The following is a 25,989-nucleotide window of genomic DNA, read 5'->3' as shown; positions in this document are numbered from 1 at the left end:
GAGCCATGCGTGCACGTGAAATGTCTACAGTGCACGTGCAAGTCAAATGTTTTCAGGATTTGACATCCAGAATGTGCCCCAACCTGTCCAAAAATCGCCATTACACCAGTTACTTTTAGCTTTGGGTTTTCATTTCGTGTCTACTGTACACACAGAAAGTTCTAGAACTGAAATAGACTTTACAAGCAAACAAAGCGCAAATTAAATTGTACGTGTAAGGCCTATATAGGACACCTCTAAATATCAAAACATACATGATAAGTTCTGGCTCATTATCTAGATCAATCAATTTTAATTAATAAGGTACAAATAATTATTAGCATGCATTGCCAAACCTACTATTACAAATTTTAATATTTTATTTATCAAAAAATAAATAATAGTTATAATCGAGAATCAATACATCACTAGATACTGAGACTCAGAGTGATTGCCACAAAACTGATGTATTTACTGTTACTTCGACAATGTAGACCGGGAAATTTTGGCGAAATGATCCAAAATGTCTATTGTTAGATTTTGCCGATTCGTCAACGTATACGTTACCTGATGTACACAATGCGTGTGTTCCTTTCTTCGCACTGTTGCAGGTATTGTGCACGTGCACGCACGTCAAAGCGGCTGCAACCCCAACCTTATATATATATAGGAAGGCCTAGTGTCGAGGCTAAATTGCTGTAGGGTGAGTAAACCTTCCTAGAATTAACTAAAACGCATGTTCCCATGTTCCATGTTCCATGTTCTCATGCATGTAATTAGTTAAATTGTGATTCGAGAACATGAGATCACAGTATTCCAAAGACTGGCATTTCGTATTTTTAGACTTACGTATAACCCACCTAAGTCGTGAAGTCTAATCTATAATAGAAAACCATACTACAATACTGAATATAATCTATATAAAATCATTTTACTATTGCATATACGTACGTCCAATATGATAGCTCATGTAAACTAAACAGCTTTGCTAATTGACAATACGTCTGTATGTCTGTCTGACAATAGACTTTAGAATATTCAGACGCCATTTAAATGATTATAACGGCAATTCGTAATATTAATTAAATTAAGACAGCTTCAACTGCAATGATGTTACGTTGGAATGACCTCGTCCTTGGCTACTTCTCCAGCCTCAGCAGCAGCTCCTGAATGACACTAATAATTGTTATTTACATAAGTGTCTGCAATGTAAATATATAAAATCAGTGAAATCATTTATGTAATTTACCTTGCAAGTTTCTGCTGCCCGATATATATTCTTATCATAGGATATAACTCTGAAGGAATTCTTCATGATAATTCTGTCCAGCTGCTAATTCTGCAGAACGAAGTAAAAACGCATGTGAACAAAATATACTTAATTAATTAACGATAAATTCTCAGAACGGGATACTCATGCAACAAAATTTGCATACAACGTTACATAAAATTACTTTTATGAAAATTCTGTCCGCGGCTGCTAATTCTGTGAATGAAATCTACTTCACGAATGCATACAACAATAAATTATTATTAACTAACAACTAAACAGTAGAAGGTGCCGATTTGAGAGGTAAAAAAGCCGAAACCAATTAGTCGCTATACAGAAATAGTCTCCCGCTGTTACGGAGACTCCATTCTTCCCAGAACTGTACACTGTACTTGTTCAGACGCTGTGAAGAAATAGGAGCTTTGAACAAAATAGTACACGTGAACAAAAGAGAGGCTGAAAAGAAATAGGGGCTCAGCTGTAAAGAAAATAGGGGCTGTGAACAAAATAGTATCCGTGAACAAACTAGAGGCTGTGAAGAAAATAGGGGCTGTAAATCAAATAGGGGCTCTGAACAATTTAGAATCCGTGAACAAAATAGGGGCTGCTCTAGCAGCCCCTATTTTGTTCATAGGTATACTATTTTGTTCGCGTGAAAATCGACAGAATAGGCAACTTGCTGCCCAGAACAAGGTTACTTTTTTCTATTTCTATGTAGCTGGCCGTGTCTAGTGCACATTTGCTAGGAGAGAAAAAATTTGTGACACGAAAATGCGAGTAGAAAGGAAGAAATGTGCGTGAACAAAAGGGCCGTGAATAAAATAAGGGCTCTTACGACGGGTTCAGAAAGAGTAAACAAAATAGTACCCAGTGAACAAAATGGGAGCAAATATGAAAAAATTGGGGTCGTGAACTAAATAGTACCCGTGAACAAAATAGGGACGGTACAGACGCTGAGGAACGCGGCGGTACACCCGGTGAGAGAGAACAAGTGATCACAACAAATCTGACTAAGCGTGGGACAAAGCCAGAAGACTAATAGAGACAACAGACGACATTACACCGCACCAATGTCAGTAGATCGTGCAGACTGTTTTGAAGCCTGTGACTTGAGAACGAAGCAGTAGACCCAGTGAGAAAGAAGAGCACCTCATAATGTTTGTAACAACGAATAAGACGTAATCAGACGACTGACAAAGACAACGGACGACAAAACCACCGCCGTACAGAAAATAAATAGATAATGCAGACTGCTTTGAAGCCTGTGATTTGAAAGTAAGGAGACAGAAACGTGTATCGATCAAGATTGCGGGCAGTTTCTAAACAAAACAGAGCAACAATGAAACAGTGAAAGCAAACAAGAAACGAGAAAAATAAAGTGTTCATTTCCTCAAAGAGGCCCTGCAACAGGACAAGGACTAACGCAAAACATAACAGCGGCCGAAGCCGCCGTGAGCTGGCCGAACTCTTGATTTCCCTCCTCTTCTTTGTTTCTTTTCGAAGACAACAAACTCAAAATACACGCTGCAGACACAACCAGACATCCGGGTATATTTATAGTCTACTTATATTTATTTCTTTACGAGGATACATGGCCCGTTCTTCGTACGGGCAAGATACTGTAGTGTTCTGACCGAAGAGACGCAGGGCGTATTCGTTTGGGACTATCTTTTTCTGGAAAAGGTTAGGTTGGATGGAGTGGAAAGAGACTATGAATCGAACAGAACCTTTCCAAAACGAGATAGACGAGGCGGTAACACAGCTATATGCGCATGCGTATCATCTTTCTAAATAAAATTTGTAAAATTATTGACTAGAGAACACAAGCAATAACAGTGAGGTAACGTAAGACTAATCTATTGTACATTAGATGCATTACCATGCCCGTAGGCTGTTTCTTTATTTATCCAGTTGTGACGCCGGTATACCCTTCAGCTAGCTCTTCTGCTAGATGGCAGCGTTGTATACTTCTGTTGTGACCTCCGTTCTTGAATGGACTTTGCTGATATCGAAGAATTTGACGATGAAGAAGATTTTCTGGATGATTTGATGGAACTTGGCTCCCTTTTGTGGACTAGAGAAGACAGCAAGCCTCGCATTCTAGGTTATGTCGAGAAAGTAGTTCCATTGTATTATGATCAGGATTTTCGGAGGCATTTCCGTTTAAGTAGATCGACGTTTGACGTGTTGGTGCACAAGGCTAGCACTTGGAAGAAGCTACTTTTAAATAGAAGTCGTGGAGGAAGAGTTGCAATACCAGGAGTAAATCAATTACTGAAAACGTTATGGTACCTGGGAACTCAGGAAACGTTTCGTCAGCTTTCGGATCGGTTTGATGTTGCTGAGTCAACAATGCATGGTGCCGTACGAAAAATTTGTAGATGTGTATCATTTTATCTACGACACACTGCAATCCAATGGCCTCGTGGATCCCAAGTTGATAGAATACGAAGAGGGTTCGAGAACATAAAGGATTTCCAGATGTTTTGGGAGCTATAGACGGAAGCCACATACCCATTAGACCACCCAGTCAGGATAGAGATAGCTATATAAATAGAAAGAAAGTTTCGTCTCTCATACTGCAAGCTGTTTGTGATCATACTATGTTCTTCCTGGATTGCTATTGTGGCTAGCCAGGAAGTGCGAATAATGCACGAGTTTTGAGGAATTCCGATCTATTTGTTCGGATGCAATCCAATCCAGGAGACATGTTTCCCATGCAAGGAATTCACATACTAGGTGACGCAGCATACCCTCTCAACATGTGGCTTTTGACACCATGCGGCCACATGCAACAGTAAGATAGAAATTACAATTACTGTCACTCCGCAACTAGAATGGTAATCGAAAGAGCGTTTTCGTTGCTGAAAGGAAAATGGAGGAGGATGAAATTCGTCGATGTCACAAAGGTTAAAGAGATTCCGACGATGATTATTGCCTCTTGTGTTTTGCACAATATCTGTTTGTCTCATGACGAGGATATCACAGAATTTCTTGGTGATGATGACAGTGCAGACACAGAGGTAAATGACTTAGAAATTGAATATCTAAGACTACGTGGTGCAGACTTTGGAGCTGTAGGCAAACGTGATCAAATCAAGCAGTAAATTAACTCTCATGCACGCGTTTAATGTACTAAATATGTATACCCTTACACAGATACTGTAAGCAATTAAAGTACACATACTGTAAGTTATAATACGAACTATGATATCTGAAACTATATACTACGACGTACGGGTATTACTACCCTTTATTGGATCAAGCCAGCCGGAAGCTAGAGCCATCTTGTTCTCATGCATCTTTGCCAGCAGCTTCATTTTCTCTTGGTGTTGCCTCTCACGTTCCTCTCTACAACTCATCATCATCTTCATAAAACTTTCCTTTGTAGTCTCTCTATCACTTGCGTTGATCACCTTGCCTTCTTTGATGGAGTTGGTGCACAATCTTCAGTCATAGCTGTGCCTTCTGTATCAGAAATTTCTAATGGAGAAGGTGATCTAGCGTGGTCTCCATCTCCTGAACTACTCATAGTAGCCACTGGTCGGACACTTGGCCTATGACTGTAAGTTTCAGCCATTTGTCTGGTATACCTCCATTCCTTTCGATCTCTCCCTATAGAAGCCACAATTCTACAAACATCAACTGATGACAAACGTATGGACTTGCCAGTTTGGTAGTTGTGATCTTCTACTTCCCGGTAGGTTTTTGTGAGATATTTCCACCGTCCCTCACATTGAAGAGCAGTAACTGGAAACGACATCTCGTGCATTCTAGCTGCAACTGTCTTCCATATTTTCTTCTTTTTGAAAGAAGAATTTCTGAATTTTTGGCAAATTTGGCGTACAGGAGAATCAGTGCCTTTGTATCAGAATCATCACATCTGTTTGAGTGTGTGTGGTCTTTGTCAAGGCATCCACGTTTCCATCTGTTAGAATGTCTACTAACTCTTCGGGAGTTTGTTCTGCCGAGCATGAGAAATCATCTGCCATTCTTTGAAACTTTGGTGCGGGCAATCCAGAATATACGCAAATACTGGTCTGGAAATGCTAGGCTAAGCAAATGAGTTGATTTGGAAGATTGAAGCTATGGACGCAAGTTTTACATGTCTATAGATGCGTTTTCTATCCTTCTATCTGTATTGATGGTAGGATAGGTCAGAAAGTCTATCCGCTCTATCCTTTTTCGGAAACAGAAAAGTTACCAATCGAACGGCGTACATATACCTTTCCAGTCTATCCCTTTCCGGAAAGGTTTGGGAAATTGTTCATGCTATCTAGAAAAAGAAAAGTGCCCAATCGAACACGCTAGCGGGCCTTTCCACTCTATCTGTTTCTAGAAAGGTCCCAAAGGAATACGGCCGCAGTCTGAGCGTGTTGACATGTCACGTGCAATCTATGTTGCGAGGTCCCGGATATGCTGAATGAATTCGAATCTTGCTTTTCTCGCTTCTTTCGGTAGAAATCGACATATTCCCCGTGTAGCGCTTAGTGAAGAAAACCTGTAGGTTGGATTCGGTCCAAATGCAATCAGAATTTGGAGAGAACTGCAAGCGCTACAACAGTAGCTTCAATCGGCAAGGGATATTCGATCGCTCGAAGCGTTGCGAAGGACAAAGATACTTACAGTCTACATGGGACTGGTATGGGCGTGTGCTCGATTGAATTGGAGGTTGTAGCGTGTGTGTCGTTGAAAAATTTTATGCTGGGTCGACCCCTCGTAAGGGGACCCAGTGCTTTATTTTACGCAGACCTTCCCTGTGCGTGCCAATTTCGGTTGTGAACGGACAAAAGACGTGGCCGCGTATCGCGAACACACACACACACACACACACACACACACACACACACACACACACGCACACAGTTTGAACTTTATATATTTTTTTATAACCGCCATATGGACGAAACACAAAACATATAATATATATGTATATATTAAATAATTATTAGTAAACCGTCATTACCAAGGTGCACGGTTAGACGGCCTGCTCAATGTACACACACACACACACACACACACACACACACACACACACACACACACACACACACACACACAGCTCTCCTTTGTATTGGTTGGGTACCGTAGTAGGGCGGCCTCGCTCGGAGATCTACAGTCTCATCCACACAAGGAAGCTTTTTACCCGTTGTGTCATGGGGCGTGTTACGGTAAGCCCACAAAATGCTAGGTAAGTGCTTGTCCCACTGCACGTCGTATTGCGCAGCATTCTTTCGCAACATGGTTCTAAGACTGCGATTAAATCGCTCCACCATGCCATCGCACTGGTAGTGGTAAGACGCCAGCTTTGTTGATTCCTAGTGACTTGCAAATGTCCAGCATGAGATGAGAAAGAAGGTTGTTTCCTCGATCAGACAGTAATTCCTCTGGGACATCACAGAATAGTACGACCTCCCCGCACAGAAGTCTCGCTAATCGTTCTGTTTTCTGGTCCGGCACCGCATAGACAATAGGCCATTTCGTAAACATGTCTTGAAAGACAACTGCGTGTTTGTTGCCTGCTTCAATATAAGGTAAGTCCATTACATCTACTCTGAAATAGCCTTTGAATAGGAATAGGGTGCAAAGGAGGTACATGTGAACGACCAGCTCCATTCACAACTGAGCATTCAGAACATCTCGTACAGTAAGCCAAGAAAGACATCTATTTACATGCCCTTCCACCACCATCTCTTTGACAAAGCGTTGTATACCTTGGGTCCAGAGAAATGACCACCGTAACGCCCTCGATGATGCTCTTCCAAGAGTTGATCGCGTAGGTGTAAAGGTACTACTTCTCTCTTTCGGTGGTTATCTTGTGTTCTACGTAGTACAAAATTTCGTCAATCAATACAAAGAGCGACTCTTGTAAAGCCACGATCTTGGCCTTATTGGCATCCTCTGGCAGATGGCCATCAGACAGAGAGTCTGCATTCTCCTTAAGCTGTGGATCTTTGCGTTGCTCGGAAGTATAATCGCTATGGTTTTCGAACGCTTCAATTGCACCAGCTCTCAACGTTTCTCTGATATCCTGATCGCTCTGCACCATCGCAATCTGAAACTCGCCTTGACTAAATGCCACACAAAAGTGGGGAACCTGAAGACTCCGGGAAAGAGCATCTGCACTTACGTTGTTCCGTCCAGCCCTGTACTTAATAACCACCACCTTGACACCGCGACCATAAACTTTGGTCCACCAGCGCGCGTGCTTGCCGGTAGGGTTGGGAGTCTCCAATATAGCCTTCACAGCCGAATGATCGGTTAGCACAGTAACTCTGTTGCCATAGAGATAAGAGAAAAAATGTGAAATAGTCCAGACAACAGCCAAGGTTTCTATTTTAGATATACTGTAGTTTATCTCGGCTTCGTTAAGAGCCCGACTAACATAATCAAAAGGATAAAGCTTGCCATCTGCTTGCAGTTGGGACAAGATTGCTCCAAGCCCTAGAGTCGATGCGTCCGTTTCCAGAGTAAACTCCTGATTAAATAATGGGAACGAAAGCACCGGTGGAGCTGTGAGTCTTTCTTTCAACGATTTGAAAGCGTGTTCGCAGTCAGCGGACCACTCAAACGCCACTCCTTTGCATGTAAGATTGTTGTGTTAAGCCACTTTGGCAAAAATGAGAATGAATCGCCTGTAGTAGGACGACATGCCCAAGAACCTTCGAACTTGGCCGTGAAAATTCCAATGACTGCACTGGTAAGACGAAGGCAAACCTTCAGTCCCTTCGCCGTTATCACGTGGCCGAGATACTCAACCTCGGGTCGGACAAACTCGCACTTTGACGGCTTAAGCTTGATATTAGCAGAGCGTAAGCGTACGAGAACGAGTTTCAGGTAGTCAAGGTGTTCTCCCAAGGCGCGCGAGTACACAAGAATGTCATCCATATACGCTGCAACAAATCCACCTCCATCTTAAGGAATCAATCTTCCAACACCTTCTAAATCAGTCTCTGAAACACGGCTGATGCGTTAATTAAGCCGAATGGCATAACTCCAAACTCAAACAGCCCCTGTGGCGTGGCAAAACCTGGACGCGAGGTTTAATGTGAAAAATATCGTGCTTGACTCATCTGGTCAGTATCATCAATGCGAGGCAGGGGGAATGTATCCGGCTTGGTGACAGCATTCAGCCCTCTGTAGTCCACGCAAACCTATTAGATCCGTTTCGTTTCCTTACCCCATCACAACTGGGTTGGACCAAGGTGAGCAAGAAGGCTGGATGACCCCTGTTTCCTGCATTCGTTTGAGTTGTTTGGCTACCACCTGTTTGACAACCGGGGACATTCTTCTAGGAGCTTGTTCTGAGGGAAAACGTCCCCAGTATCTATTTCAAACTTTACAATGTCTGTCTCTCCTCGCTCACCGTTCCCCAGGCTAAACACGTTGTGATGGTCAACCAGAAAATCCTCCAACTGCTTCAGCTCGTCTTGTAGAAGGTCGGGCAGCGTCAACGAATGTAAAAGCTCTTCCTTCCTCTGCTCAAAAGAATCACCGCTGACCATGTTGATTGTCAGGTAGCCTGAACTTTCCACATCAAGTGGAGCGTCTAGCACTCCCTCTGTCTCAATGACTCCTACTGTTTCTTCTTGACTCAACCTGTGAGTGAAACTGGACTCGTTTCGTATAACCATCTGAACAATGTCATTCTCTGGAGGCATGACCACGGCACTTACGACCGTGAGACCACTTTCGATCTCTGCTTCCATTAGTAAGGATTGTTGAAATTGCTCCCATTTTCCCTGGCAGCAAAACTGGAACTACCGCACCCTGATTGGTAAGAGTCTAAGTGACTGGACTAACTGCAGTCTTCGCTGGTCCTGTGAACAACTTCTGCCTCCACGCCAAATCTCTACCTTTGAGTGATACGACAGAATTCCTAATTGGCGACATACTCCCTCAGACAGCAACAGTTGGTCGTGAGCATCCATCTTGATGTATACTGAGGTCTGCATCTCTTTATCTTCAAACCCTATATTTAGATTCATAAAGCCATCCAAAGCAAACGGTTGTAGTTATAGGTGTGCGGTACTTGATTTGGCTTCTTAAAATCGCGCTTCTTCAACCTTGCAACAGAAGCCACTTTCAAGAACATATTTCCTCTCATGATGGTTATGTCTGCGCCACTATCGACAATTCCAAACATGGACACTCCCTCAATTTGTACTCTGGCGCATCTCGCTTTACTGCCTGTGTCTTTCACCCTAACAATGTTGACACGTGGATTATCACTGTCAGAACTGAATTCGAGATACGACATCACTTCCTTTTCCAAGTCTGTGCTCACTTTTCTCGTGCTTGCAACGGCAGACTTCTTTCCTGAAGTGTCCAAATTTGACTTGGCACAGTCCCGAAAGGTGACCCGGGTCTGTCACACTTGTAGCATCTCCAAGAGGTCTTCCCAGAATAGTGTGGGGTACCTTGCTTCTCAGCTGAAGTGGACTCAGAAGAGGGAACTCCTTTATCCAACGCTTTCCGCTGCGGTAGCGACTTCCTATACTGAAACCTCCTCTTCAGCTCTTCCAGTCGTGTCTCCGCGGTCTTAGCGGCTACAGAGTTCCTGATAGCTCTGAGCGCCTGAGACTGCAGAACTCTTCATCAGGCCATACCTTAACCCCTCCTGTTGTTGACTATGCAGAAAGGTGTCTCTCGTGTCTCGTGATATTTCGTCACGCCCATATGCTATTTGAAAGGTTCTTTCTAACTTATAGATAAAGTCAGCGACTGATTGCGTCTCTCCTTCGTGAGCATGACTAAAATCTTGTCCTACAAGGACTGTTGCCTAGGTCCAAAGGCTTCTTGAGTGCTGATATTGCCGTTGACCAGCTAACTTTGGTGTGACAGACAAAAGGTTCCACTCTTGGAGAGCCTTCACCTTCAAATGTCCAGCTAGCTAAATGAGTCGTTCATCATCTCACCATCCATTCCAACTTGCAGCTCTCTCTAAGGACGGCAACCAGTCCTCAACTCGAACATCTGCGTTTTCTCCCGTGAATACGTCAACCGCGGAGCTTTGCCCCTGCGTCTTCTCTCGCGGGTTAGTGGCGGGGTCTCCGAGGCACTTCGTACTGCGGGAGCAACGAGAACTGCAAGGTCCTCTACTATCTCTGAAGCTTGTCCAGCACTAACTTGCAGCTCCAGCTGCTGCTCAAGAGTTTCGCTCTCTCGTTCTCGCTGGCAAGCCAGGGCCCAGAACGTCTGAGCTTTCTTCTCTCGTGTTGCAAGTCCAGCTGGAATTGAGCTAGTTCCTCAGCACGTGCAAATGGGTCTGCGTCCTTGTCTCCTGGACGAAACTCTTCCAAATGCATCTCCATTCCCTCTAAGCGTGATCTCCATTCTTCGTCTCCATTCAAACGCCCCTCCAGCGCCTCTTCTTCTAGCGCGCTTATTTTTCCTGAGGAGTCGGCGCGCGAAAGCGACTGTACAGCCTCTTCCGTTGTCATGAACACACCCGACTCGTCTATAAGAAAAACGGTCTGCAGTGTCTCGTCAGCTCTCCGCGTTTCGGATATGATTACCTGTACGTTCTGCAGCTTGTGGTTGTCGTCTAGCAACTTTCCTTCGATCAGCTGCCTAAGCCCCTCTGCCGTTGCCGACGCGCTCTAAGGTAGAATCAACTTCTCCGCAATGGGCGGCAGAACAATCCTCAACAACCTGCGTTAATTCAGCGGAAACAGATCTCCAGACGGAAATAGTGGCTCCTCCGAACCAGAGCCTACGTCTGACGCGACTGACTCCACCCGATCGTCGTCAGACATTACTCACTCCCTATCTCAGTGCGACTTCCACTGTAACGCAGCCGTGAGTTCAGCTTTAACTATATATATATATATATTATAACAACACGTGCACCGCTACTGCACTGCACAACAAGGCCGCCAGGCGCCCCACACTTAGCGCAATTAAGAGCAGTCTACTTACTACTACTCTCTGTTCGTGTAGAACTTGCGCTCGGAAGTGACTAATGATGTAGCTGCATTTATTTACCACACTCAGATGTTAAGTGATATCCCGTTAAATTAATTAACTGTACAATTTAGAGGTCACATTACACTGCAAAGATGTTAGGTAACAGTAGAGGAAGTCATAGGCTAACAAGACGAAACAGAACGAGAAGAGGAGTCAGAAATACCAAGCAACTACTCGCGAAACAAGAGCGACTGCGAGTTGATGTAGACGGAGATGGTCTGGCTACGCGAGACTACTTCGGACTAGGTATTATGAGCGCAACCCTCTGCATCGAGACGTCAGCCCACTTGCCGCTTGTGCAGCGTACGCTTGGAAACAGTTGACCACATTGTGGCAGGTTGTAGTGCCTTGGCACCGATGGACTACACTGATCGACACAATCAGGTGGCCTGCATTATCCACTGGACATTTGTCGTCATTTTGAAGTTCCAGTGGAGAGATGGTACCGGCATCATCCTGATAGGCTTGTGGAGACAGACGACATCACCATGATGTGGGATACAGCCATCCCTACTGCTAGGAAGATCGGTGACAATCGTCCTGACATCTGTTTCAGAAATAAGAGGACAAACACTTGTCTTCCTATTGATATCAGCTGTCCTGCTGTTGGCAACATCGCCAGGAAACAGGCTGAGAAGTTGACGAAATACAGTGACTTGCGGGTGGAGATAAGCCGCACGTGAAAGTGTCAGACCCTGGTTTTGTTCCAGTGGTGTTGGGAACGTTGGGCACAGTGCACGCAGGCATTGCAAGGTGACTGGACATTATTGCAGGTCATCACAACCTGTAGTACTTACAGAAAGTAGTGCTTCTTGGATCCAGTCGGATCCTATATACGTAAAGTCATGTCTTCTATTTAGAGAGCCATGATGGTCTAAGCACCTCTGAGGCAGGGTTTGCCTCCGGTGCTTACAAGAGGCCTTACCAACAAGACTGATCTAGTTGAGCACCACATATAAAAACCAGTCATCATATTAGATGGCTTCGAACGCTACATAATTAGATACAGCAATGAACTCGAACTAACAAAAACTGCATAGTACCACACTGCACTAATTTCATAGTTTCTGACTTTCATAGCTATTTGAATGCCAGTCTGACTTCCAAAACAATTGGTCAATGCAAGCCAATCCACCCCCCTTTAATTAATTCATATGGCAAATGAAACTAATAATTAGACTAGACAACATGTTATCTTAAGAACAAATCATCCTCAATTTTGTCTATTCCAATTAAGTTAAACATAAAATAAAATCAGTTGCTGTACTGTAGTTCAGCAAAAACACTACTTGAGGAAGCAAGTTTCCTGCCACAAAATGAAGCAACAGTTGCACGATGATTTTCTACAAAATCCTAAACAACTCAATTAGGATATTGCCATTTACAGAAACACTAAATACTCACCTTGTCAACTTTTGAAAGAGTACTACGTATACATTGCCTATTTCCCTGATCTGTTCCCACTGACTCAAAAACAAACTTTCTTGTGGCACCATTAAGATTTGGAACAAGAGTTGTAGCAGCAGAGAGACGATTCAAAGAATGTTTGCTTCGTTTCAAAAATGAACCGTGTTTGCTCATCTAAAGAATAATGACCGGTAATGGCATCTTGCTGGCAGGTGTAAATGGAACCCAAACAGAAAAATCATACCTTTCTGTTGTATGTTTTTGGTATGGCTGGGCACAATGACGTCTTGGCAGACTGGAAGTCTGTCAAATAAGTACAAATCTTACTACACTGAGCCCTGTGTTCTGATACAACTCATTTAATTAACACTACAGAAGGGATAATTTAAAGACCATACAAATTTAGCAACCTATCCTAACGTGTTAATAAACCTAATTTTCATAATTTGAGCTCTGAGCAATAACAGACAAAACTTCCAAAGTCATTTGACTGAGCAAGTAGCATACTAAAAGATGCTCAAGCAATCCTGGTCTGCAGAAGTATCAATCTATGTCTGTTTGGGCTGTGTCGTGCTTCTTGTCTGTTCAAAAAGGTCCTCTCGCAAAGCAGTACTCGCATTTAATAAACCTATGTGGCAACCAGACAATTGAAAGACCGCCCATTACAAACTGCTAGAGTACTGTTTGAAAATCACAAGGTCTTCTTAGAAATACCTTATTAGCTCACATGTCTGCAACGACCAACACGTGAAAGCAATTGTTTTTCCTGACACTCATAAATTATAAGGAAACATAACGTTTAGATGCCAGGGGTGATTTCAATGTCCCGTGTAGTGAATCTAGCTATTGGACAATGACAGACAATGCTAGTGGTGTTCTGAAATTTGCAGTCACATGAAATGAGAGTCACTTTGCACAATTTTAGATCAAATAGCACGCTTGGACGTCCAATTTAGTAATACTTGGACCGTCAATCCAGAGGGTGAAAGCAAGGTAAAACAAAGCTACAGTTACTAGTAAATAACTATATAATATGCACAAATGACATCTAAACTACTTATCAACGCCTACGGACTCAACGTGCCTCTAGTAGCCAGTAACACTAATCAAAGCTCACAAAACTATAAGTTCAAATAACGCCATGGACATCTGTGCCTTCTGACCAAATCACGTATAGTAGAAGCTCAAACACAGCTATCTACTCCAATTTGTTTGTTTGGCTGTTTGTTTGTTCATTTTTGTAATGTTACTTAGAATTGCAATCGTCAGCTAAAGCCAACCCTTCGATACATGGCAATTGTTGTCATAAAGTTACTGACATGAAATAGCATCCACTTCAACTCCACTGACACTCACTAACATCTTTACATTATTTCATCAACAAAATAAAGAATAGCAACAAACTTTGGTGTTTTAAAATACTGTGTATTCAACAGCAGTTAAAACCTGATATAACAAATCAAATAAGTTAATGTGTAATTTCTTTCCAACAGAGTGCACCCTGCAATCAATTTTTTACAAGATCTCCTTGATTGTTGCAAGTTCAATATTCTTATCTACTGAGAAGATGTCTGCATAAAACTACACCCTATTATTTGCAGTATCAATGAATGCTTTGCTGCAGCAATGTGTTCATAATAATGGCATATAGTAAGTGGCAAATCATTTGAAAGCAATGACAATGCTTTCTTGTTTCTCACTACCCACCTGCATGCCCTGACCATGTGAGAACAATTTCACCATTACACTTCCCCATATGAATCAATCTCTAACAAAGTTCTGGTCAAGGTTGCTGTCCTGTCTTCCTCTTCAGGCAAACAACTCTGAGCCTACTGAGAAAGGAAATGACTGCTCATGCTACTTCAAGAATAATGTCATTACTGTAGTAAGATAGAGTATTAGAGAAGAGGATGGACATGCAAAGTTCATCCAGGACGTGGTTAGAAAGCGCAAAGACACACTAGAGAGTGACTTGAAGCAATAGTTACGCCATTAGTCAAAATTATGACAATTGGCGATGAATACAGGATCAAGACAAACCGATAGCAGATGATGGCATTGTTCGGTCAGGTGGGCCTCAAAGGTGGGTCCCTTCTCCTTCGACCCCAACAAAGGAGAAGGAACAAATTACTGCAAACGGATCGAGTCCTTTTTTTACAGCAAACGGGATAGAAGAGGTGAAAAAAGAAAGCCATTCTGCTGAGCACATGTGAGCCTCAAACTTATCAAGTGGCAAGAAAATTGGCAGCACCAAAAGGAATAGTGAACAAAGGATACGCAGACCTCATGAAATTGCTGAAGGAACACCAAAACCAAATACCTTCATTACCGTGCAAAAGTATCGATTTAACAGTCGTAGTCGGAAAGAGGACGAAAGTATATCAGATTTTGTGGCGGCATTGATAAAACTAGCAGAGAACTGCGAGTTTAGAGACAAAATGAGTGATATGTTGCGTGATTGACTAGTATACGCAGTGAAACATGATAGAATACAACAGTCTTTGTTGGTAGAGGCGTTATTGAATTTTGAAACAGCTTTCAAAAATGTCCGCGCCATGGAAACAGCAGAAAAGAACTTAAAAGACACGCAACAAGCAGACCACACCAATGGGGCGGAACCAGAAGAGACGGCCTATGTAGTGGAAAAGCAATCAAAGTTGAAAAGCAAATGTTTCCGTTGCAATGGTAACCATCCATTCGCCACTTGTCGTTTCAAAAATATCGTGTGCCGGAAATGTCGAAAACAGGCCATATATATTAAGAGCTTGCAAGACACAATGGTCAACATTTGAAAAAGAGGAGCAGCTGCAAATTGTTTGGAAATAAGCGACAAGGACAAGGAAAATGAAAATGAGGAGGTAGTTCAAAGTATCTACCACCTCGGAAAATCACAAAAGCAGGGCCATTTACAGGAAAAGATAATCATCAACAAGGAGATACCGATGGAAGTCAACACAGGGGCTTCAATGTCCCAGGGCTTAAATTAATGTTCAGCAATCAGACATTATCCGAACAAACTGGTCTTACTGCCGAACACATGACAATTTGACCAAATATTTGTCCGGACACACCTGGCAGCAGGGTTTTGGGTGACTACAGGTGTTATTGTGTAGGCATAACCCACACCCTATGGGAACACATTTCACACTCAAGAAACCGTTTAGCCTAATTTAAGTTTGCGTTTAGCCTATAACCTAAAAGTAATTGCTCTGAGTAGCATACATGTTTAAGTTAATGGGTCTAAATTTATAATTTGTTACTAACTGAGCCTACATACATACAAACCCTGTACAGAGAGGTACTGTACAACAAGTGTAAACAGAACTTTGCTAAAAGTTAGTCATTCATTAGAACTTAGGATAATAGATGTTCCAGATGTTGATTTTTACTCAATTATGAAGACTGACATCACTCATCAGAAGATGAATCACCTGCAGAAGCAAAATTAGGTTTTGAAGAGTGGGGAGTGTTCAGAAGTCCCAGAATTAGATGAAGCCATAGTGTAGTGCTATTTCTGTTCATTCTAAGTTAGGAATTGATTTTGAAATAGGTAGCACCTTAAATTTCAATTAAGATTTCATTCAATTAGTGTGTGTGAAACCTCAGTATGAAAGTATGCACTACAGTCACCTTGAATGTACCTGGACAACTGCCATTGATGTCCGGAGCCGGGACAACATCCCAGTTGTTCTGACAAATGTCCAAACACTTGGAAAATTTTAATTTAAGGCCTGGTTTCCATAATCAGTGAGGAAACATTTGGAAAACTGTGAAAACTCCGAGAAGCACCAGGACTAAAGAAATACAGGATAACCTTGAGAACATACACCGTGAAAGATTAATGGTGTTAGGGAAGTTGAAGTCCTTGCAAAGTGTAAAGGACACACAGCAAAGGCACCTCTCTTGGTAGTCCAAGAAAATGGTCCAAGTCTCCTGGAAAGGAATTGATTGAGAAAATTCAAATTGAATTAGAGCAGACTACTCAACAAAGAAGTCTGTCTGGAGGATTACCGCCAAGTCATGGAAGGTATGTGGAAGTTTTTAAGGAGTTAGGGACCTTACGGGAAACCAAGCCACCTTCTGCGTAAATCCCGAGGCCAAGCCATGATAATTCAAGGCCCGGCCCGTGCCATATGCGGTCAAAGAAAGGATTGAACTGAACTACAGAGGCTCCAAGAGGAAAGGACTTTGGAACCTGTAAAGTTCTCAGCTTGGGTGGCCCCATAGTGCCGGTTCATTCTTGCCACTTGACCTATCAACTCTGATTGTGATCAGACGTGTTGTCCAAACGAGCTCTATCAAATGGATAGGAATGGTTTAAAATGGTTGCCCTTTCCTTATCCAAGCGCCTTGTGTAGATAGAGAGGGAAAGGTGTCAGAAATTTAGTAACATGTACTGCTCTTTGCTTCGTTCTGCCTAGTCTTCGTCTGTGTCCATTCCGCCACCTGTTTGCTTGTTGCCAATTAAGTGTAGCCACCTGCTGTGATAAGGTCAGTTTTGTAATCATATGATATGTAATTGGCAAGATTGCTGTGGTTTGCTACTAGGCACTACATGTACAGGAGTGAAAACAAGTGCAAGTAGAATCATTGAGCATGTACAGTAAAACTACTTCACACTAGCCTAGAATCTCATACTTTGTTGTGCTTACATAGCTGATCTAACAGCTAATTCTTTTGCCCTATTATTAGCAAACCAAAGGTCAAACAAGTTCCCAAAAAACGTGTGAACATGTGAAACGGATAATTCTTTATTTATCTGAATCATCATGGTTAGCAAATCATGAAAGCAAAACATAAAAACCATTAAATTTGATAATTAAAAAAGGAATATCTGTTCATTAGGTGCATGTATATAATGCCAGTTAAGTAACCTAAGCGTTAACTATACAAGAAGTAGTCAAGTGTTAGTGTTACCTTGCCAACAAACAGTACAAGTAGTTATTAGACAGAAATAGGAACACCATAATAAATAATTCTGGATTGAATTGCTCTTCTGCTTACCTGTTGCAACTGCATGGTCATCTTGAGAAAGTATTTCACAACTAAAGTTGATCAAAATTAACAAAAGGACGTGCCTCTCAGAGGAGAAGCCACAGATCATTGCTGTGGATTTAATTACTATAGCTAAGTGGTCCTCCTCTTTGTTGATAGCTGTTAATGCAGACAGAGCTCTTAGTCTGTGTTGGACAAATTCTCCCCCACCCCAAAATCAATAACAAAATCAAAGCGACCTCAACCTCTGTCTAGTGGCACCAGTCATAAAGACAACTATATGCAATCCAGGGGTGTTCCCAGGATTTTTGGAAGGCATGGCGGAAATAACCACGCCCACCTTAAATTTTGATCCCCCATTCTAATTTTTATTATCTGACCACAAAAGCCTTGATGCAGGTTTGCTTACGCTGAGATGCCACAAACTGTTGTCACAGAATGCTCAGGCACAAAAGGAACAAAGTGGTTTATCTTTTTTTGAAAAAAAGTTTCTCTCTGTCTTAGTTCATTGTGCTTGACCACATGATAGCTAGATTAATGCAAGTGGGAAATTTCCAGACCTCAAGAAGTTGAGAACCTCCCTTTATATAGGATAGGAAGGCCAGACATCTACAGACTTCGTTTGTTACCATCAGATACTGACCTAAATAGTGGGCAGAGTGCAAGACAACCACTGTTTATCTTCGAGTACTTGTATTACAATTTAGTTCATACCATATGGCAGTCTTTGTCCTAATTGGTCTTATCTTCAAACCAAGCATCCCAGGAACTACTTGTTAGCCTGAAACAACTCACTTTTCAAAATACAAAAACAAGTCCATTGTCTTCATAGCTAATCACTGCCTACTCATACAGCAAAGCATGGCGGGCCTGTACCAGGTGGAAGCCAAGGCATGGCGGAGCACCGTGCCTTTTGTATGCTGGGGACAAACCTGCAATCACTACTAAAGGAATTTGAAGTTTGGATAGGGTCAACTGATAAAGAGTAGTTAATTTATAAATAATTTGAACATTGTTTCAGTGATTTTTGTCTAATTATATCCACTATCACAAGCATTTGCCACTCACGACTTTCATGTACAAAACAGCTTGTTGTCAAGTATGCATAAAGTGCCAACCAATACTACAAAAATCCTGTAGTTAACATTATGTACGTTGTGATTGAAATATTTTCTGCTTTTGCTGTCACAAGCAAAGTAGAAGCTGCACAAGGAGGAGACAGCAGCAGTAAGAGAAGTTCGGTTTCTATTATTAGTAGATAGCAAAACCTAATAAAAATTTGGCAAACAAATGATTAGGGTATTGAGGGATGGTCCCAAGATTTTTCCAAGGAATGGTGGAAATTATATGACCACGCCAACTCTAAATTTTATAGCCTCACCTACTCAAAATTTTATGGGCATCCCTTTAATTTTATGCCAGCAGGTTTGCTTACTGAGTTGCTTTGCTTTGCAAACTGTTGTTATGAAATGCACAAAAAGAACGAAGTGGTCTATCTTTAATTAATCTTAGTTCACTGTGTCTTACCACATGATAGCTATTACTAAAGCCCGTGCGAAACTGTCCAGAAGTCAAGAAGTTGACAACCTACTAGGAAGGGCCAGCTATCTGTACCCTCCTTTGTTATCATATAGCTGCCTAGATGCTCTTGTCAAAGAATACTAACAGATACCGCCCTAAATAGTGGGTGGTGATATGACAACCACTGACAGTCTGTGATCTTTGAGTACTCCTCTTAAATTTAAGTTCATACCATACCACAGTGTTTGTTTTAATTGATCTTATCTTTAAACCAACATCCCAGGAACTACTTTTTAGCCTCAAACAACTTCCACTTTTCAAAATACAAATACAAGTCCATTGTCTTTAGAGCTAATCACTGCCTACTCATGCAGTAAAGTTGCAGTAGAGCTGCAGTAAAGCATGACGGGCCTGTAATAAAGAATGGTTCACAATGAACGCATGCATGTTCACAATATGTATCCGATCTGCGCATGGCGCTGTGCTCTGGCAACTATAATTAGATTATGCACTAATTGTCACATGACGACATGCTAGCCACGTCACTATTACGCGGCACCTCTGCACCACGTGTTCTCTCTGGCTCTGGAGTATGTGTAGGGCTTGCTTTGGATGTCCCAACAAGGAAGCCATTTAAGCTAGTAGAAGCTCTTCGATGCTCTCCATGACACGTTCTCTACGTGAATTCCCGGACATTGCTAAGATACTACATCTCGTGACCAATTAGACACGTTCAGTGATTGGACAAATGTAAATGACATTTCCTGTTTGGCATACAACGTTAGTGGAAGCCAAGGCACGGCAGATGTATGCCTTTTGTATGAGGACAACCTGGGTATTAATCATTAAAGATGAACTTGTATTTACATAAAAGGTATTTACTTATTAATAATAAATTTAAACAGTAATTCATAACAAATTTTGCAATGCAATTAAAAAATTGTCTGATCAAATCTATTAGACGTCCAGACATTTTTCTGTTTGGCCGAACATATGTCCGAGCAGGTGGGAAAATTATTTCGAGCACTGAGATGGATCCGTTAGGATATGTGAGGATTATCGAGTAACGGTCAACCAAGCCTAAAGCCGAGATCAGTACCCAGTGCCAAGGAGAGAAGATTTATTTAGTACGTTGGCTGGCAGCAATTCACCAAGTTAGACCATAGTCAGTCTTACCAACAGGTTCTTTTGGATGAAGTTGCTACACCATATTTGACGATCAATACCAGTTGCAGATTGTTTCAATACAACAGGATGCCTTTCAAGGTGTCATTGGCAGATTCGGTTTTTCAGAGAATTATGGACAATCCAGGGTCTAAAATTCTCCAAATTTGGTGGTCGCCACAGCAATTAAACATAAAGACACGCCTACTTTATTTACAACATCACCTAGTTTCATATTTTAGTTTGTATGGTTTCTCTTGTCCTGACTGCCACTTGTAGAAATTAAATGTGGTTTGAATTAGACGTAAAAAAGCAGCTACCTATAAACCCTCCTAATCTTCACGTTGGCCTGGCCGTGGGAAGTCTATGAGGAAGACCAGGCTTTTACATGTAATCATATCTCATTACGTGATAATGTTGGCCATTCATGGCATATTGAGGTAATTAGCCCAACCCACTGTCTCAGCTCAAGTTTTCAATTAGTTCCAGATGTCTTGGGAGAGTAAGCAGGAGGTGGAAGTGTACCTAATAGCACTGAGCTGTAACTTACAGCCTACAGTAAACAGGTCAGCCGCTTGGTCCAACAAACCGACACGCCATCATGCACAATGCACGATTCCCTTGGCAAATTCCCATTTGCGATCGGTCTGTTTCCTAGAGACACCGCTAAAATCCTGTCACGTATGCACAAACATCAGAACACTAGCTGCCCTGGTAGATAGATCTTTTCTGTTGTTGGTACAAAAGGGAGATTCTAAAGTTTTGCACAGTCGACCAGACCAACATGAATGCAGAGTAGGACGACTATGTGCAATGCCGCATTGGATCTTGAGACAACCAATTGGTCCATGTTCACTCAACAATGGCGAGGAGGTGACCGGGAACTTTAAACCCTGACAATCCGTTGCAAGGAATAAAGCAAGTTATTATATATCTCGACGACATGCTAATCACCCGAAAACCCCAGAAGAACACTTGAGAAATTTAGAGGAAGTCCTAAAAAGACTACAGCAGGAAGAGTTACAAGTGAAGTTGGAAGAGTGCAGATCATGCAAGCCTCAGTCCAGTTCTTAGAGCATAAAACCAATGCAGGAGTGCACCTTAAAAATGAGAAAGTGAAGGTGATAAAGGACACTCCTCGACCACAAATGTAGGCCAATTGAAGTCATACCTAGGGGTGGAAAATGTTTATGGGAGATTTCTACTTAAGTTAGTCGCATGTTTGACACCCCTGCATGAACTATTGAAGGAGACTGACTGGCAGTGAGGGCAAAGTCAAGAAAAAGCATTCAAAACCTCAAAACAATGACTCCATTCGTAGAGAGTTTAGTGCATTTTGATCCGACAAAACCATTTGTCATGTTTAGTGCATCTCCTTACAGATTGGGGGTTGTTTTATGTCAGACATTAGCAGACAATGTTGATAAGCCAATAGCTTTTGCATCTCATACTTTGTCTTCATCATAGAAACTATTCGCATCTCAAAAAAGAAGGATTGGCTGTTATTTTTGGTGTCAAGAGTTTTCACCAATACTTGTTGGGGCAAAGTTTTTTGTCACCTCTCACAAGCCATTACTGGGACTTCTGGGAGAAAAGTTGGCTGTCTTTCCAATGGCAGCAGCATGGATACAACAGTGGGCCATGCTTTGGCAGGATACCAGAATCAGAATATATAGACCAGGAGTGCAGGACAAGAACACTGAGGTGTTGAGCAGACTCTGTCTGGAAGCCACTGACAGTAAAGAAGAAGAAAAAACATCAGAGCAAGTAGACTTGTACCCAGTCCTCTCCTCGCGCGAGTTCCACTCGCGAGGAGAAGATTGGGTATGAGTCTACAGAGCAAGTACTTTGGCATTAAAAATGTTGGCAACCACCCCAGTAAAGACGACACAAATATCTAAGTTGACAAGCGGTGATCCCATACTATAGAAATGTGAAATTTCGTGTTACATGGATGGTCGGAAAGGAGGTGCATGAAGATAGACGTATTATCGCAGAAAAGAAGAGCTGAGCGTGATCAACGGTTGCCTGTTATGAGAATCGCAGGTAGTAATACCCCAAATGTTCAACAGAAAATGCTAGAGGAATCACACAAAGGCCGTCCGGCCATAGCACAGATGAGATCCTTGGGAAGGAGTTATGTCTGATGGTCCAAAATAGATGGACAAATCGAAGAAAGAGTCCAACAATGTCCCACTTGCCAAGTACGCCGGCATACACTCGAGAGGTAGCCTACAATTTCCAGAGCGACTCTAGTCTGGACCAGAACAATACTAAGTGATTTAGGAAATAGCCTTCTAAGCCAATTGGCGTCTTACAATTGGAATGTTGGTTGTGAATTCTGATTGGTTTAGCAGTATTTGGTTATGCTAATTGTACTAGTCATGATCGTGCACCTGTAAAATCCTCATAGGGGCTAAGTTCACGCCAAAGACACTAAGTGAACATCAGAGTCGTGAATAGAGACTCTGGTGCACGCACGTGTCTTAGCTTTAGTAGTTTCAGCTCCAGTTCTTCAATCTTTTCAAGCTTACGGTGACAAGACCTGTAGAGCAGCGTCACTAGACCATCGCATTTCAAGGCATTGACAACTGGTCGAGCGGTTAGAGTACAAGCTTGCTTTCTGCAGCAGAATCAAAGAGTCGTCACTGCATGCCGTCAACCAAGGTATCGCCACAAACACGACAAAACGTCTCTTTTTTGTTCGTAAGATCCCATGGCATTTACAATTGCCTAATGCAAATACACTGTATCTTTCCGTCTCATTATGGAACTCGGTAAAATATGACCGTAGGCTGTTAGACTCATTTAGCATAGCCTTTTGATAAGTACTTCCGAAATCATTTTAGTATCGTTTGGTCCAGACTAAAGTCGCACGCTTTGCGTGCTCTCTGGCTTGGAAGTTTGAGGCTACCCCAAAGGCACTTCTACACCCGTGGAGTGGCCTGACTATCGTAAACATGGCTAAATTTGGATTTTGCCAGACAGGTTTTGGGGAAAATGGTTTTTAGCAATTGACAATCATTCAAACTGGCTGGAGGTGTTTCCAATAAACACAGCTACCAGTTTTATGACCATAGAAAAGCTCGAACAACTGTTTGCAAATCATAGGTTGTCGGAGATAGTGATAGCCGATAATGGGGCCATGTTTACGGGTACCAAATTTCACAAATACATGCAAGCCAAAGGCATTGTACTTATCCATACTGCTCCCTACCACCCAGTGTCAAATGGGTTAGTAGAACGCGCTGTAGAGTCGCGTATCTAGTATGGGACGTTCGCAAATATGAAACACTGGCACAAATCTTCAAAGCAAGCTACCTCTCCAATATTTATATCAAAGTAAAGACTGATCATTCATAAATCATTCCTGTTAGATTCAAGCTAATTGGTTCAATTTTTGTACTGCCACAAGCTCTTTTTCGAGGGAAAGTCTTATTCTCAAATATGGGGAAAATCATCCATATGAGACAGCTGCTAGTTCTCACTGAACAAAGCGTCTTAATTATGGATTGGGTATTCAGTCAAAAGGAGCACATTTCTTCTACCTACAATGTTGGAGCTGAGTTCATCGCTTCACGCTTCTCCTCTCCAGAAACAACAAAAAGGGACGGGTCGCAGCATCTAATATGTGTCACCTCGTATTGTTTGAAGTAAGACAATGATGAAGAATATATTTGACTCTCAAAGAGCAATACAAAGCTGTATTTTTATTGCTCCTAGTGATTAATCAAGTCCTCTGTACTCGGTTAGAGAGCTTTCACACTGTTGACTGCATTGTCCAGTTAGCTAAAATACAGCTGCTAAAACAGCTCGCAGTCTAGAAATGAGTAGAATCACCATCTTTGTGTTCAAACAGTTTGTAGCATCTCTTGGTTGCATAAAAACACTCCTTGTTGTTCTTGGCAAAAACAATCAAATGTGGGTGGAGTCAATGTAATACAGTTTTTATCTATATCTTGCAACTATCTTATTCACCCAGTGTTTCCGCTTGCTAGGTCTGAACTAAAGATTTATGCAGTTTTGTCAACGGTAAGTCGCTTGGACTAACTTTTCCTTTGGTAGCTTAGTCTAGCTAATTCTAGGTTATTCATGAGATCTGCGTGTTGTTTGAAGCCAAGTGTGCAAGAAGATATGGCCGTGCAGTACCTGGTCTGGCTCTAAGACAGCGTACATGAAGATGACCATGCAGAAAACAAAGCTAACAAGGAGAACACAAACTGGAACTAGATAAACACATCATTATGGTGGCTCCACCCATAATCAATCAGCTTTACCAAGAACAACAGGTAGATGCATGATTGAGATGCTTTTTCAGTGAGAACTAGCAGCTGTCCCATATTGCATGGTTTTGTCCCATAATAGAAAATCAGACGCTTCCTTGAAAAGAACTTGTGACAGTAAGACAATTAAACTGATTAGCTTGAATCTAACAGACACCGGCATAGCGTCAGAGGAGCTGGGGAAGGCAATAGCTCCCAAACATTTTGCGTGTGTCACTCAGCTTCAAGCAGAACCATGATTAAGTTACTAAACAGTCCACTTAATCTTAGAGTAGTATGTTGATGACGGCGGTAAATATCTCTTTGATAATACACATCATCATTTCAGTATGATAAAACTAATGTCAAGAAGTCGTGGACACATGAAGTGTGCATGACCATCACTTTCAATACGTTTGCTATGCTATCCGGCAATGACAGAGTCAAAGAAGACTGCATCAAAAGGCAGAAGCCTATCCATCAATTATTTTTCAAGTAAGTCTAGTTAAGGTCGACAACCTGATTGACTGGAGAATGAAATCTCCAGCGGCTCCGCTACCTAAAGATTTGCAAGCACTCCATACTTCCTCCACTTTGTGCTCAACTTATTCTACAGCTAACTAGCTAGACCTATTGCTCGCAACATTATGAAATGCTAAAATTGGTCAACGACGGTTTGCACTGAATTAGCATTCTAGATTGCATTGAGATGCCATTTAATTTGACGATCACAGCGAGCCTTGAAAACCTTTTTGGCATGAGCTGTAACAGTGTGTTCCACTCCTTTATGCACACTGACGGCACTCAGTCCCGCAGTTTATTGTAACCTGAAATTGATACTACTTACTTACATGTCTACAAACTGGGGCAAGAAAAGTAGAAATGGGAGTGGTTTTGCAAGTAAAGTGGGCGTGGTTTGCAGTATAAAAAATTATTTGGACCAAAAAACTTGAGGACCACGCCACGCCAGTGTAACAGAAATGATTTATGAATCAGTCTTTACTTTGATTTAAAAATGAATAGTAGCTTGCTTTGAAGCTCTGTACCAGTGTCCCATATTTGAGAACATTCCATATTAGATACAAGACTCTATAAACCTTTAAGGTAAGTCTAAAGAAAAATGGAAGGGGAAAGAGAACATTGGACACGAAATTAGCACGGTTTGTTCTCTTACAAAGTAACACCGCATACCACAACCGGAGTCTCACCAGGAGAATTGCTCATGAGAACAAGATTACATTCCAAACTTAACCGGCCACACACGGATCTTTCCCAAAAAAATTCAGAAAGCCCAAAAAATTGGACATGATCAGAACAGTCAAGAAAAATTGATTAACGTCGGACTAGTTCATGTTCGGACATTTGCAAAACGACCTCTTTGGCTGAAGGAAGTTGTAGAAAACCACACCGGACCAGTATCTT

General features: G+C 42.0%; 2 protein-coding genes and 2 long non-coding RNA genes across 4 annotated transcripts; 1 reads left to right on the top strand and 3 right to left on the bottom strand.

Annotated features, from left to right (window-relative positions):
* Nucleotides 1-936: 936 nt before the first annotated feature.
* On the bottom strand, nt 937-2,477 carry LOC134179337 (uncharacterized). The gene is made up of 3 exons (XR_009969860.1): nt 2,318-2,477; nt 1,229-1,318; nt 937-1,155 (listed from the first exon to the last, which is right to left on the bottom strand). It is a non-coding gene; the product is annotated as an uncharacterized LOC134179337 (long non-coding RNA).
* Nucleotides 2,478-3,241: 764 nt separating this feature from the next.
* LOC134179569 (uncharacterized) lies at nt 3,242-3,748 on the top strand. The gene has a single exon (XM_062646506.1). It carries the CDS (start codon nt 3,242-3,244, stop codon nt 3,746-3,748), a length of 507 nt encoding a protein of 168 aa, XP_062502490.1.
* Nucleotides 3,749-7,040: 3,292 nt separating this feature from the next.
* LOC134179568 (uncharacterized) lies at nt 7,041-8,958 on the bottom strand. The gene is made up of 3 exons (XM_062646505.1): nt 8,616-8,958; nt 7,912-8,142; nt 7,041-7,828 (listed from the first exon to the last, which is right to left on the bottom strand). The coding sequence occupies exons 1-3, from the start codon at nt 8,956-8,958 to the stop codon at nt 7,041-7,043; spliced, it is 1,362 nt and encodes a 453-aa protein (XP_062502489.1).
* Nucleotides 8,959-12,279: 3,321 nt separating this feature from the next.
* On the bottom strand, nt 12,280-13,003 carry LOC134180463 (uncharacterized). Its single transcript, XR_009970005.1, has 3 exons — nt 12,870-13,003; nt 12,623-12,799; nt 12,280-12,571 (listed from the first exon to the last, which is right to left on the bottom strand). It is a non-coding gene; the product is annotated as an uncharacterized LOC134180463 (long non-coding RNA).
* Between the last annotated feature and the right edge of the window lie 12,986 nt (nt 13,004-25,989).

The sequence above is a fragment of the Corticium candelabrum genome, chromosome 5 (genome assembly GCF_963422355.1).
Source record: "Corticium candelabrum chromosome 5, ooCorCand1.1, whole genome shotgun sequence".
Classification (NCBI taxonomy): Eukaryota; Metazoa; Porifera; class Homoscleromorpha; order Homosclerophorida; family Plakinidae; genus Corticium; species Corticium candelabrum.
The sequence above is the reverse complement of the archived record's forward strand: the minus strand, read 5'-3'. Positions and strand labels throughout refer to the sequence as shown.